The following is a 14,191-nucleotide window of genomic DNA, read 5'->3' as shown; positions in this document are numbered from 1 at the left end:
GAGCACTTCTGAGAGGGCTTCAGCCAGCCCTACAGCAGGCAGCCAGAGCAGGGCTGCTCTGCCTGGGCAGCTCCAGCACTGCCCGTGGAGAGGTGGAGCTGAAGCATGAGGACCATACCCTGCTGCCACCCCTGGGCACTTCCCCTGGTGGCAGAGCCCTGTGGAGGAGCCAGCACGGAGCACACAAGCACAGGGGCAAGCTCACAGCAGCACAGTGAAGAGCAGAGCTGAGCAGTGACACAATTCAACCCTCAGCTGCCCTGCTCCTGCAGGGCATCACCAACACAAACACAGCAGCCCTGCCCTCCAGCAGCCTGGACAGGCCCTGCCCAGGGCATGGATTTTGCTCCTGCTGGCTCAGACCAGTGGCCAACTCTGCCCACAGCCTGCCAGACTTGGGGACATCCTTAACTATGGCCCTGTGCCGCCTGGATGATCTGTGCCAAGGCTCCAGGGAGCCAGGGGCATCATCCAGGCTTGGCTGGAGGCAGGTTCCTGCCTGCCCCACTCCAGGGGAGCCAGGCTCTGGCCAAATGTGGAGGTGCCAGAGCAGAGGCCAGCCAAGGAGAGCACAGGGGCTCTGCCATGGCCCTGGCCAGGAGCTCCCAGGTTTGCCTTTTAAATAAAAGCATAAGAATAAAAAGAACAAATCCCAGGGCTCAGCCCCAGCTGCCACCCTGTGGCTGCTCCCAGCTTGCTCTGTGCTGCAGGACGGGCCTGGCCCCCACCACTGTCACCAGTCCTGGCTAACTGGGGAGGCCCCAGCTGACTGGGGGCCAGCAAATGTGACACCATCTACAGGAAGGGCTGGAAGGATGAGCCAGGGAGCTACAGGCCTGGCAGCCTGAGCTGGGTGCCAGGGAAGGTGATGGAGCAGGGCACCCTGAGTGCCATCACACACAAGACAAGCAGCAGATCAGGCCCAGGCAGCAGGGGGTTGTGCAAGGCAGCTCCTGACTGCTCTGGATCTCCTACAGCAAGGTGAGCTGCCCAGGGCATGAGGGAAGGGCCTGGACATTGCCTGCCTGGACTTCAGCAAAGCCTTTGCCACTCTCTGCCCCAGCAATCTCCTGCAGACACTCCTGGCACAAGGCTTGGCTCAGTGCCCTCTGCCCTGGCTGAGCCCAGAGAGTGTTGAGGAATGAGCTGGCCCTGGCTGGTGCCAGTCACCAGGGGCTCCCCCAGGGCTCAGTGCTGGGGGCTGTGCTCTTCAATGTCTTCAGCAATGACCTGGGGGAGGGCCTCGAGGCTCCCTCAGGGAGTCTGCAGGTGGCACCAAGCTGGGTGGCTGTGGCCATCTGCTAGAGGCCAGGGAAGCTTTAGAGGCTCCTCATGTGCCCTGGACACAACCTGCAGTCCTGGGAGAGATCAGCCCTGGGGTTCTGCTGCCACCTGCCCGTGTCCAGTGACCTGACCACGTCCATCAGAGTGGGCTGCATGGAGCAGGAGCAGGGCTGCCCTGGGGAGTGTGCCAGGAGGGAGGCTGGAGCTGGGGCACAGGAGGCCTGGCACCTCAGAGAAGGGTCATGCCATGGGGGGGGTTGGTCAGAGGTCCTGCCAGGGATACAGCAGTGACCCCCCCCCACTGCACACTCCCTGTCCCATCCCTGCTGATGCATCCTGGAGCCACTGACTGGGACCAGCCTCTGGCTCATGGCAAATGCCCCAGGGTTTGGATGTGTGCTCAGAGCCTGACAGCTGGAGCAGGACAAATCCTTCTGCAGCCCAAAAGTGCTTTGCATAATCTGCATGCAAACCACTTGGGCTGAGCTGGGAGTGTCTGGGACAAGGCCTCAACTGCCTGCCCGCTCTGTGACAAGTACACAGGGCTCAGGCAGGTTCTGTCTGCCCCTGAAGGTTCCCAAGTCCTGCTGAAATCCACAGCGAGCTCGATCCTTGGTTCTTGCTCCTGAAGGGCTGCAGTCAGGCTGCTGCCCTGCTCAGCACCTCACATGTGTGCTGGGTTGTGCAACAGAGAGGAATGCAGGACCAGAGGCCTGGGGCTTGTTAGCAGGGAAGTGAAACAGTGACCCTCCTGACGTGGCAGATCCAGCAGGGGCATGCCCAGGCAAGCAGGGAAGGGAAGACTCCATCCAAAGTATCTGTGCAGGACCTTGTCCTCCCCACTGCCAGCAGCCCCAGCACTGCTGAGCTGAGCTGCCCAGCACACTGCACCTCAGCAGGCCTCAGGCCCACAGCCATGCATGTGCAGGGAATGCAGCCACTGCCACCAAGCCAGGCCCTTCCCTGCCCATCAGGCCACAAAAGCACACCCCGAGGAGGTGACTCCATCCCAGCCAAGTGCCCTGCCCACCCTCTGCTGAAGAAGTGATTCCCAGCATGGTTTTTCCTGAGGAATGAGAGGCAAGAATGCAAAAAAAGGGTCAGATGGTTGAGCCTCCACATTGCACCTGCAGACTCTTCCAGGAGCACCACTGTAACAGAATCAGAGAATTGGTTTGGTTGGCAAAGGTTCAACTCAACCCTTGACCCAACCCCCCCATGGCCACCAACCCCTGTCCCCAAGTGCCACGGCCACCGGGCTCTGGAACCCCTCCAGGGCTGGGGGCTCCACCACCTCCCTGGGCAGCCTCTGCCAGTCCCTGACCACTCTTGCAGCAAAGAAAATCTTTCCTCCTCTCCAACCTCATCCTCCCCTGGCACAATTTCAGGCCAGTTCCTCTCCTTCCATCCCCTGATCCCGGGGCGCAGAGCCCGGGCCCAGCTCAGCGCAGCCTGCTCCCAGGGAGCTGTGGAGAGCACCGTTCCACATCCGTGCTGCCCGCAGACGCTGAACGCGCTGCTGCCCAAGGTCTGCTCGGACAACCGACTGCCAGGCTCCAGCGCCCCAGCCCCGGACCCCTTGCCCAGCAAGGAGCCCCGGGGACCCTCGGAAGCCGGCGGCGGGTGGCGGACGGGCAGCGCCGTGGCGGGCAGCGCCGTGGCGGGCAGCTCCGGTGGCGGCTGGCTGCGCACGGCCTGGCGCGGGGCTCTGCCGCGCGCGGGAGTCCCGGGGCTGTGCCCTCCCCGCAGGCGGGAGCCGCTGTCCCACCCTCCCGCTGCGGAGCGGCCCAGCGGAGCCTCCCCTCCCGTTCCGCGGCGAGGGCGGAGCGCGACCGACACGAGACCGCTCCGCCGCACACCCGCCGCCGGCTCACGCCGGGCCCGAGCGGGGCAGGGCCGCTCGCCACCTCCGCCCCTCGCCACGCCCAGGCTCCGCCCGCCGAGCGCCGAGGCTTCTTGGCCCTTCTGCCCCGCCGTAGGGAGAGCGGCGCCCGCCCTTGTCACGTGCGGCGCGAGGCGCAGCCACGATTGGCGGAGCGGGGGCGCGGGCGCGTGACGGCGCGCGGCGGCCGCTTCCGGGCCGGCGGCGGGGCCGGAGTGCAGGAGGATGAGCGGCGCGCGGCGCAGGGAGGAGCCGCCGCACGCGCAGCAGCACGCGGTGTCGAACGGCGGCGCGGCCGCGCGCGGCTCGGTGTGGGGCAAGGCGCTGCGCAGCGACTCCGCCTGGCACGACAAGGTGGGGCCCGGCGCGGGGGGGCCCATGGCCCCGCCCTGTCCCCGCGCCGCGGAGGGAGCGCGGGGGTGGCTTTCGCCTGGCGGTACCGGCGCCGATCGCTGGTGCCGCTGCCCCGGCCGGAGCGGCCGCGACCTGCCCGCCCGGCCCCGGGCCCCCGCCCGCTTGTGCGCTGCCGCGGTGCCGGGCTTTGTGGCGGGGGAGGCTCCGCCGTCGGAAGAGAGGAGCGGGCGGGGAGCGGGGCTGGAAGCGGCGGAGCAGCTGCGGCGAGAGGAGCAGGCGCGGCGGCGGGCAGGCGTGGGCCGCGGCAGGCCTGGCGGCGCAGCCCCGGCAAGGCGTCGGAGAAGCCTCCCCGCGGGTGCGGCGCTCCCCGCCCGGCACCGCGGCAGCGCCGGTTTGGCTGTGGCCGGGCTGCGGGCTCGGCAGCGCTGCGGTCCCCGAGCGGGGCCGGGCTGTCGCCTGGGGGCAGCCCGGGTGGGCGCCGCGCTTGCTTTAGCCCGGCTGCGGCTGCCACGGGGGTGTCCTGTGTCACCCACAGACCCTGCCCTGCGGCCGCCTCCTGGAGGCTGCTGCGGCTCCTCGGCCGTGCTGTAGCCTACGGCGGAGCCAGCTCGCTGCTGCTGCTGCTTGGGGCAGGGCCAAAGCAAACACGAGCTGCATTTACGTGGATGTGCCTCGGTTAAATGTGGCTTTTGGCTTACGCTCTGCTCGCGTTAAATAGCGAATTGCCTTGTGTAATTAAAAGGAGAGCTGTGTGGAAAAGGTGGAAATGTAATCTGTTTTGAGAAGCTGGGGGGGAAACAAATCTATTTGCACCTCCAGCTGACCTGTCAGGTGTGAAGGGAAGGGCAGCAGCAAGGGCAGGCTTGTGAGGGTGTCTCTGTCCCAGCACAGGAATGCTCTCAGCAGTGTCACAGTGGTGCTTCAGCTGTCCGGGGTCTGCTTTGCTGCCTCTCCTCTGCAGGAAGGATTGGGGTCCCTCAGAACCCCCTGTGTGTGCTCAGCCTGCATCTCTTGCTCCTGCCTGCCAGCAAACCTTGCCAGCGCTGGTGCCAAGCTGTTAGCCACAGACCTGCCCTGTCCTTAGCCCAAGCAAAGCCTTTTGCTGCTGTGCCTCCCTCCTGTGTGCTGTGATGCTCCCAGGCAGTGCCTCTTGCTGCCACTCTTCCCCAGCAGCACACACAGGAGGTGCCCTCAGCTCTTGCAGTGCCCCAGGTCCTGCTGTGTCCCTGGCATGGCCTGGGCACACAGCCCCTGTGCCAGCTCTGCTCCCTGGCTTGCTGGCTTCGCCTTTCCGTTTGAGCTGTGGACTCTGCCCTGCCTTGCCCTGAGGCACAGTCATGAACCTCTCACCTTTCTCTTACCCATTGCTGCTGCTGCTTGCAGAGCTGCTGGGGCTCTCCTGTACTCAATGCCATCCCTCACTGACAAGCAGGGCAGGGAGTTTCAGAGCTAGCAAGGGGAGCAAGTGACAGGCTCTGCCCACAGGATGTGCCCCAAAGGCTACAATGTGTGGCACGTGTGGAAAGTGAGGGAAAGGACCACACCTGACCTGCATCCTGGTCCTCCCCAGGGAGCAGCACAGCTTTGTGCATCCTGCAGTGAAGTCGTGAGGGCTGATGGTGTTTGGGGCTGTGCTGGGGCAGCCCTGTCCCTGGGGAGGCTGGAGTAAAGGATGTGAGCAGCAGGGACTTTGATTTGAAGCCTGAGTCTTTGCCCAGCTGCAGTGGCTGCAGAGAGCTGCACTGGTCCTGAGAACAGCCAGGAGTGGCCACTCACTGCTGCTCTGAGAGTGCAGAGGGCTGGCTTCAGGACTGGCTGCTTGGAGCCTTTGGGTCAGGGAGGGTCTGAGGCACTTGGAGTGGCTGTGGCAGCTTTAAAGCATAACCACTTCATTAAATGTGGATCACAGAGTGCCAGGGGCTGGGAGGGAGCTCCAGAGCTCACCCAGCCCAAGCCCCTGCCAGAGCAGGAGCACCCAGGGCAGGGCACCCAGGAGCACAGCTGGTGGGGGGGGGGGGTTGGAATCTCTCTAGAGAGGGAGACTCCACAGCCCCCCTGGGCAGCCTGCTCCCCTCCTGTTCCCATGGCACTTCCTCTGCCTCAGCTTCCACCACTGCCCTTTGTGCTGGCACTGGGCAGCCCCCAGCAGAGCCTGACTCCAGCCTCTGGGCATCACCCTGCACAGCTTCAGCAACATGAATGGGGTCACCTCTTAGTCTGTCCTGGTGAGCATTTGCAGAGCTGAATCTTGAGTGGGGAAGGGGACTGGAGACCTGCTGAGCTCTGCAGCTGCCCCCTGCAGCACAGAGCCTGTGTTCAGTCTGGAGGCAGAGCAGGCCGGGGGGAGAACGATGCCAGGGGGAGAACGACGCCAGGGGTGCTTGCAGCTGCTCTGAGGGCAGTGCTGTTGGTGGTGTGCTGCCCTGGCCTGGGCACAGGCTGGGTGCCAGCCCCTCGCTGTGCTCTCTCCTCAGGACGAGTTCCTGGATGTGATCTACTGGTTCCGGCAGATCATCGCAGTCATCCTGGGCATCATCTGGGGCGTGGTTCCCCTCAAGGGCTTCGTGGGCATCGCAGTGTGAGTTCACTTCCTTGGCTCCCTCTGCCCCTCCTGCCCTTCCCCACACTCAGACTCCACTCAGTGCCTGCTCTGAGGCTGTGCTGTAAGCAGTGGCTGGCAGCGCAGCTTCTGTCTGCCCTGCCCCTTACAGCCAGCACCGTGTCCCCTGCCCCTGCCTGCCATGAGCACAGGCACAGCATGCAGCTGCTTGGCACAGAGCACAGCCAGTGGTTGTCTTCCCTCCCAGCCAAGGGCCAGGCTGCACTCAGCTGTGTCCCCTGCCCCTGCCTGCCATGAGCACAGGCACAGCATGCAGCTGCTTGGCACAGAGCACAGCCAGTGGTTGTCTTCCCTCCCAGCCAAGGGTCAGGCTGCACTCAGCTGTGTCCCCTGCCCCTGCCTGCCATGAGCACAGGCACAGCATGCAGCTGCTTGGCACAGAGCACAGCCAGTGGTTGTCTTCCCTCCCAGCCAAGGGCCAGGCTGCACTCAGCTGTGTCCCCTGCCCCTGCCTGCCATGAGCACAGGCACAGGATGCAGCTGCTTGGCACAGAGCACAGCCAGTGGTTGTCTTCCCTCCCAGCCAAGGGCCAGGCTGCACTCAGCTGTGTCCCCTGCCCCTGCCTGCCATGAGCACAGGCACAGGATGCAGCTGCTTGGCACAGAGCACAGCCAGTGGTTGTCTTCCCTCTCAGCCAAGGGCCAGGCTGCACTCAGCTGTGTCCCCTGCCCCTGCCTGCCATGAGCACAGGCACAGGATGCAGCTGCTTGGCACAGAGCACAACCAGTGGTCTTCTTCCCCTGGGAGAGGATTCCAGTGCCTGGCAGTGCTCAGGGCAGGAGCTTTTCCTAGCACCCAATGGGAATGGCCCCAGCAGGAGCTTGGCCCCATTGCTGCTCCTTGTAAAAGGGAGACTCCATCCTCCTGGTAGGCTGCAGAGGGACTGCTCCCAAAGGCCTGCAGGGACAGCCCCAGGGGCAATGGCTTCAGAGCAGAGCAGATTGAGACTGGATGTGAGGAACAAGTTCTGCCCCAGGAGGCTGCTGGAACACTGCAGCAGGTTGCCCAGGGAGGTGGTTGAGGCTCCATCCCTGGAGCTATTCCAGGTGAGGCTGGAGAGGGCTCTGGGCAGCCTGCTCCAGGGGAGGATGTCCCTGCTGGGGGCAGGGGCTGGGACTGGATGAGCTGTGCAGCTCCCTTCCAGCCCAGAGCACTCTGTGGCTCTGTGACCTTCATGTGGTAAAGAACCCACCCCAGGACTCAGAACCAAAGCTCCTCCTGAGCCTGGAAGCCTTCCTGCTGCTCTTGCTCCAGGTGCCAGTGAGAAGCCCTCTGGAGGTTTGCATTGCAGCCCTCAGGAAGGGAGTGGAAGAGGTTTGGCACTGCCAGGACACTGCTGAGCAGATCACTTCCCTGAAGCACACAGCAAAGACTTCTGCACCCACAGAGCCTCCCTGAGCCTCCCTCCCAGCCCAGGGAAGGCACAAGTGCTCTGCCCACAGCACTGCTTCACTGCAGCACTTCCCCCAGCCCTGGCAGCCCTGCTGCTGCCCGCCAGGGCCAGCCTGGAGCTCCTTCAGCCCCACCAGTGCACAGGGCTGGGCACACAACCATCCCATGACCCCCCAAGAGACTCTGCACCAATCCAGACCACTGCTATGGAGGGGAGGAAAGAGGCTGAGAATCACTGCTGGGATCCAGGTGACCACCTCAGGACTGAGCTGCAGGGAACTTCCCTCCCAGCCAAGGGCCAGGCTGCACTCAGCTGTGTCCCCTGCCCCTGCCTGCCATGAGCACAGGCACAGGATGCAGCTGCTTGGCACAGAGCACAGCCAGTGGTCTTCCCTCCCAGCCAAGGGCCAGGCTGCACTCAGCTGTGTCCCCTGCCCCTGCCTGCCATGAGCACAGGCACAGGATGCAGCTGCTTGGCACAGAGCACAGCCAGTGGTCTTCCCTCCCAGCCAAGGGCCAGGCTGCACTCAGCTGCAACTTCAAACCCTGGCAGGAAGGAGAGTGAAGACCACAGCAGGGTCTCAGCTGTCCTCTTTGGGAGGGAGGCCTGAGAACAGCTACAAACCTGAGGGCAAATGGCAGTGAGTGCTGGCTGCAGCCTGAGAAGCCTCCTCTGCAGCCAGCCCAGCCCCTCAGACACAGAGGAGAGGCAGGGAGCTGTGTGAAGGGCAGCTGGGAGGGGAATGGAAGAGCAGGAGAGCAGAAATGCATCCAATGCTTGTTCCACCTACCAGGAGCAATCCACAGCCTCAGTGCTGCATGGCCTGCAGCTCCTCAGCTGAACCCCAGCCTGGCAAACAGGGCCAGGCAGCAAGCCCCAGCAGTGCTCTCCTGACAGGAAACCATCAGGGCTCCTCAGGCAGAGGTGCAGGGCAGCACAGCACTGAGCACAGCAGGCAGCAGCTGCAGCTTTAAGGTGCAGCTTAGCCTAGGGAAGCCAACTCCAGCTCCAGCTCTGTCCTCAGTAAGTAAAACCTCCCCAATATTGCAATATTCCAACAGCAGCAACAAAAATGAGGCCCTGGAGAGCTCAACCCTTCCTGAGAGGCTGCAGAGAGCATCCTTGGCAAGAGGGAAGTCCTCTCCAGGGTAATGTAGTTATTGAAGTCTTCCAGATTCAAGGAAGCCTCTGGAAAGAGAAACTGGCACCACCAGGATCACAGCCACAGAATGGAGCTGGTTGGCAGAGCCCTCCCAGCTCCCCCAGCCCAGCACTGCAGGCTCAGCACCAAACCAGGGCCCTAAGCCCCAGGGCCACAGCTGCTGGAGCACCCCCAGGCATGGGCACTGCAGCACTGCCCTGGGCAGCCTCTGCCAAGCTCTGAGAGCCCTTCCAGGGCACAAAGATCTCCTGAGCTCCAGCCTCAGCCTGCCCTGGGGCAGCCTGCAACCATTGCCTCTGCTCTGGCCCTTGGCACCAAGCAGCAGAGGCTGCCCCCTCCTCACCCCAACCTCCCTGCAGGGAGCTGCAGAGAGCAAGGAGGTCTCCCTCAGCCTCCTCTGCTCCAGCCTCAACCCCCCCAGCTGCCTCAGCCCTCCTCTAGCCCAGGGGCTCCAGGCCCTTCTCCAGCCTGGCTGCCCTGCTCTGGACAGGCTGCAGCCCCTCAGTGGCCTTCCTGCAGGGAGGGCCCAGAGCTGAGCACAGCACTGAGCTGTGGCCTCCCCAGTGCTGAGCACAGGGGGATGGTCACCTCCTGGCCCTGCTGCCCACCCTGCTTCTGCCCCAAGCCAGGCTGCCCTTGGCCTGCTTGGCCCCCTGGGCACTGCTGGCTCCTGCTCAGTGACTGCCACCCAGCACCCCCAGGGCCCTCTCCCAGCTGCAGCTTTCCAGCCACACATCCCCAGGGCTGGAGCTCCCCATGGGGCTGCTGTGACCCAGGGGCAGGCCCAGGGTTGAGCTTCACCCAGAGAGCCTTGGCCATGGCTCTGACCTGTCCAGGTCCCACTGCACAGCCTCCCTACCCTCTAGCAGTCTATACAATTCATCACATCTTCATCAGCCTCTTTCCTCAGCCTGAGTAATGCTTTTAAAATTAGCTCTTTTGTTCTCAGAGGGGGCAGGAGGGGAAGAAGGGAAGGAGAGCTTCAGTTGTGGAGTTTGTTGGTTCTGCCTAGGGGCTTGCAGTGTGTGGTGTGACCTGCTCTGAGTGGCAGGGGGTTGGACTCCACCTCCAGAGGTCCCTTCCAACCCCTACCATTCTGTGGTCCTCTGCCTGCTGTGGCCTCCTAAGAAGCCCACAGAGGAGGGGAAGGAGGAGGAGGTGTGGCAGTCCTCTTGGAGCCAGGAGGCCTCCTCAGGAGGTGCTGTTAGTGACATGGGTGACAGCTTCCCTTTGGGAAAGAAAAGGCTCCTTAGACCCATAGAGTCACAGAGCTGACAGGGCTGGAAGGGACCTCAAGGATCCTTCAGCCCCAACCCCCTGCCATGGGCAGGGACACCTCACACCACAGCCACCTCCAGCCTGGCTGCAAACACCTCCAGGGGTGGAGGTTCTTCCTTTGCACCAAAGCCCATGGGCAACAAGCAGGCAAAGCTCCACTGGCACTGCTCCTGCACTGCTCCTGCACTGCTCCTGCACTGCTCCTGCACTGCTCCTGCACTGCTCCCAGCTTCCTAATGTTCTTTTGGACACAGTGTGGGAGGAAGGCCTGGAAGGGCCCCTCTGAGGTGTGGCACTGGGGCCCCATCCCACTGCACTCCAAAGGCTGCCCTCTGAGTTGTGAAATGAAATTTGCTGGGCCCTGGGGCATGGCTGAAAGCCTGTGGAGAGCCAGCAGAGCTGGGAAGCAGAGCCCTGCTCCCCCCCACGGGGGTGGGGAGGTGCTGTGGCTGCTCTGGGCAGTCTCCCTGTGCCCAGTTTCTGCCTACTCAAGCTCACAAAAGGGGCTTCTCACCGTGTCCCTCCTGCTGGGCATCCTGGCTGTGGCAGGAACGTGGAAGGAGTAGAAGCAAGTGTCTCCAGGCGGGGGAAAAGGCTGAGGTGTGGGGAAAGGGAGCAGTGCAGCAGTGCTGCTGCAGCAGGGACAGGACAGCTGCATGCAGGCAGTGCTGGAGTGGCTGAGAAGCTTTGTTCTTCCTCAGCCATTGATTCAGCTACCACCTGAGCCACTTCCTGTGCTAAATGGTCCTGAGAACTGAAGTGATTTGGTGGAAGTGGCAGACTGAGAAGCTGCTGGGGCTGTGTGTGTGGTTTGGCTGTGGTCAGCAGTCACAGGGCTGCTCACAGCCTGCTGCTGGCACTCAGCTCAGCACCTCTTTGCTTGCCCTTCCTGCACAGCCTCCCTCACCACAGGGATCTGTGGCTTCCCAGCTTGCCCCAGCCCTGAGGCCTTTGGTGAAGCCAGGGATGTCCAAGGACAATCAGGGAGGCAGTTTCTGTCCTCTCCACTGCAGTGTAACTCACAGCAGAGAGCAGTGAGTTGGCTCAGGCTGAACTCCACTGCTGTGGCTCTGAGGGCTCTACCAAAATCTTCTCTGGCCTCCATCTCTAAGTCACTGTGTTTGGTGTGGGGACCATGGGAGCCAGCACTGAGTCTAAGGCTTCCCTCTTCCCCTCACAGCCAAGCAGCATGCACAGGGACATTGGATTCTCTGTGGGAGCAGGACTGCTGCCAGTCAGGGCCTGCAGCTCTGCTGCTTTTGATGACTCCCTGCTGAGTCTCAGGAGTAGGTTGTGCCTGGTGAGGTGAACCCATCCAGGCCTGGCATGCTCTGGCAAGCTGACCTGGAGCTGCTCTGGTGGCAGTGGCTGAGCTGCCTGGGAAGTGCTGTGGGAGCAGTTCCTCTCTGCTGGGGATGGAAGGTGTCTGACTGCCACACTGCATGTTGAGTAGAATCATAGGTCTGGGCTGGAAGGGAGCTGCACAGCTCAGCCAGTCCCAGCCCCTGCCCCTAGCAGGGACATCCTCCCCTGGAGCAGGCTGCCCAGAGCCCTCTCCAGCCTCACCTGGAATAGCTCCAGGCATGGAGCCTCAACCACCTCCCTGGGCAGCCTGCTGCAGTGTTCCAGCAGCCTCCTGGGGCAGAACTTGTTCCTCACATCCAGTCTCAATCTGCTCTGCTCTGAAGCCATTGCCCCTGGGCCTGTCCCTGCAGGCCTTTGGGAGCAGTCTCTCTGCAGCCTTCCTGTAGCCCCTTCAGTACTGGCAAGCTGCTATTAGGTCCCCCTGGAGCCTTCTCTTCTCCAGGCTGCACACCCCCAGCTCCCTCAGCCTGTCCCCACAGCAGAGCTGCTCCAAGCCCCTGAGCATTTTCATGGCCTCCTCTGGACCCTCTCCATCAGTCCCTGCAGCCTCTATCACCAGGATGATGCCTTCTAATCTCTTCCTCCCAGGTTCTGCCTGATCAATGCTGGTGTTCTGTACCTCTACTTCAGCAGCTTCCAGCAGATAGATGAGGAGGAGTATGGTGGGACATGGGAGCTCACAAAGGAAGGATTCATGACATCTTTTGCACTGTTTTTGGTAATGTCTCTTTGCTTCCTCTGAGCTGGTTGGTGAGTTGGGGTGGTGCAGGTCCTGAGGGAGAAGGCCTGGAAGAGAGGCAGGTGAGGTGGGGCACTGACAGGAGAGAGATGTGGTGACATCATCTACTTAGTGCTGTTGGCTGGGGAGGAAAGTGCCCAAGTCTGATGGCTGCTGGCTGTGAAATAGGGGCTGAGTGCCTGGGGTTTGTCTAGGAGAGGCTGTGGGGACAGGCAGCTCTCTCTCTGCAGCTACCACTCAGCCTTTGTCTTCCCATCCTCTGCCCCAGGCATCCTGGTGGAGTTTCATCCAGAGCTACTTAAACCCAGAGTGGGGGTTTGAGTGTGTGGTTTTCCCTCTCTCCCCTTCCCCCAGTCTCTGAATCCACTCAGCCCTTGAACTGGGGCTGGCACTGGTGGGACTGCCACGTGCAGAAGTTTGTCACCCACCAAGCCAAGGCTGAGCACCGCTGCTTGTGGTGACCCTAACAGCTCTGAGACGATCTCACAGGTGGAATTCAGTCCCCAGCCCACTGCTGAGAGCTTGAGGCTTCCTTCAGTGTCTGAAGCCTCTCCAGAAGCATCCAGGTAACCTCCCCTTCCTCTCCCCAGGTGGTTTGGATAATCTTCTACACTGCCATCCACTATGACTGACACAGCCTGCAGCCTGCTCCATCACTCGCCAGGAAATCGAGATTGGAATCAGTCCTAGCCTGTAGTGGCCTGGTGGGAAGGTGGGGGGAGTCCAGGCCAGTCCCTGCTGGCCCAGTGGGAGAGAGCCCCAACTCTTCTGCCAGAGAAGTCTCCATTTTATACTCCCAGTGATTATGGAACTCTTACTAAAAAGCCATTGGAACTCCTGGAAGTGCTTCAAGAGCGCTCAGATGTGGAACTTCCTGTGACTCTAGCCAGTACCTCTTGAGCAACTCCTGTCTGCTGAAGGTTGAATCTGTTAATTTAATGTGTGTTTGCCCTCCTCTTGGGAGTCTAGCCCTAAATCCTGACTTGTCTTCCATTGCTGTCCTTTAGGCACCTGGCTTTTAAACAGCAGCTGCAGGGGAGATGGGAGGAAGGCTCTGCGGCAGCCAGGAGCCGAGCGGCCGCCCCTGGCCTCTTCCTGCGGCGCTCGGCCTGGACTGAGCACACAGACTGTCTGGTTGCCATTCCTGATAGGGTTTGGTTTGCTTCCAAATCAGCTGCTGAGCAGAGTTCTTGAATGGTCTTTGCTGCAGACAAAGTCTGAGGCAGTTTGCTGGAAGTGGTTGTGATCGATTTGGTTAACCCGGGGAGGCTGAGGAGCTCCGCCGCAGTTTGCCAGCCTGACTACTAAGCTGCCCTCACGTACCTCAGAGTGTAGCAGTCTTGAGGGACACTCAGCCTGGAGAAGCCCTTCGAAGTGTTAAGCATTTGAATGATTTTTAATTCCCTTTTTTAAGCTCTTGAGTCCTGCTGCTCCTCGTGGCTAAGTGTAGGAGACTCGGACACAAGCGAGGCAGCTATTAACCTTCGGGCCGGGGTTGCTGACTTGCACGCAGGCTCTGCTCTGGGAGGTGAGCACAGCTCAGCTCCTCCCTGGTCCTGCCCTTTGGGTGCATCACTGGAGGAGTCTCTGCTTCCAGCCCCTTTGGAGGATGTGTCTGCCAGCAGCAGCCCTTGGCAAACACGCACAGCCCTTGTCACTGTTAGAGGACCTCGCAGGCTCGGTGCCAGCTGGGCCTTGCTTTTCTGAACAACAGCTCAGGCACCTGGGAAGAGTCCTGACCTAAAGAGTCCTGACCTAAAGCTGCCTTATAGTGAGGAGCTGGTAGTCCTAGTGTGCTCTTGCTGACAGTCTGCATCGCTTCCTGCCTGCTGCAAGTCCGCAGCCTTGTTCCTGCACGTGAGTGTGCAGAGCCAGGGACCTGAACCCCTGAAGCGCTCAGCTAGGGCTCCAGGCTCAGCAGCCAGGGCAGGCCTCCACTCCCAGCAGGGAGAGCACTGTCTGTCCTTGGTGGAACAAACACACCTGGCTGGAGTAGGCCCTTGGGATGCCAAGGGGAGAGTGCAATAGCAGACAGCTTCTGCTGCTTGTGAGTTGCCAGTCTGAGTGAATGAGCTCCAATAAAAACTGCTCTGTTTTCTCCTCCCTGCCCCCA

The 14,191-nt window shown here is 61.7% G+C and overlaps 1 protein-coding gene across 1 annotated transcript; it reads left to right on the top strand.

Annotated features, from left to right (window-relative positions):
- The first annotated feature begins 3,328 nt into the window (after window positions 1-3,328).
- Window positions 3,329-13,205, top strand: RAB5IF (RAB5 interacting factor). The gene is made up of 4 exons (XM_054173381.1): window positions 3,329-3,520; window positions 5,995-6,098; window positions 11,928-12,057; window positions 12,669-13,205. Exons 1-4 carry the CDS (start codon window positions 3,392-3,394, stop codon window positions 12,708-12,710), a joined length of 405 nt encoding a protein of 134 aa, XP_054029356.1. The 5' UTR covers window positions 3,329-3,391; the 3' UTR covers window positions 12,711-13,205.
- The last annotated feature ends 986 nt before the right edge of the window (window positions 13,206-14,191 follow it).

This window comes from Dryobates pubescens, chromosome 26, assembly GCF_014839835.1.
Source record: "Dryobates pubescens isolate bDryPub1 chromosome 26, bDryPub1.pri, whole genome shotgun sequence".
Classification (NCBI taxonomy): domain Eukaryota; kingdom Metazoa; phylum Chordata; class Aves; order Piciformes; family Picidae; genus Dryobates; species Dryobates pubescens.
The sequence above is the reverse complement of the archived record's forward strand: the minus strand, read 5'-3'. Positions and strand labels throughout refer to the sequence as shown.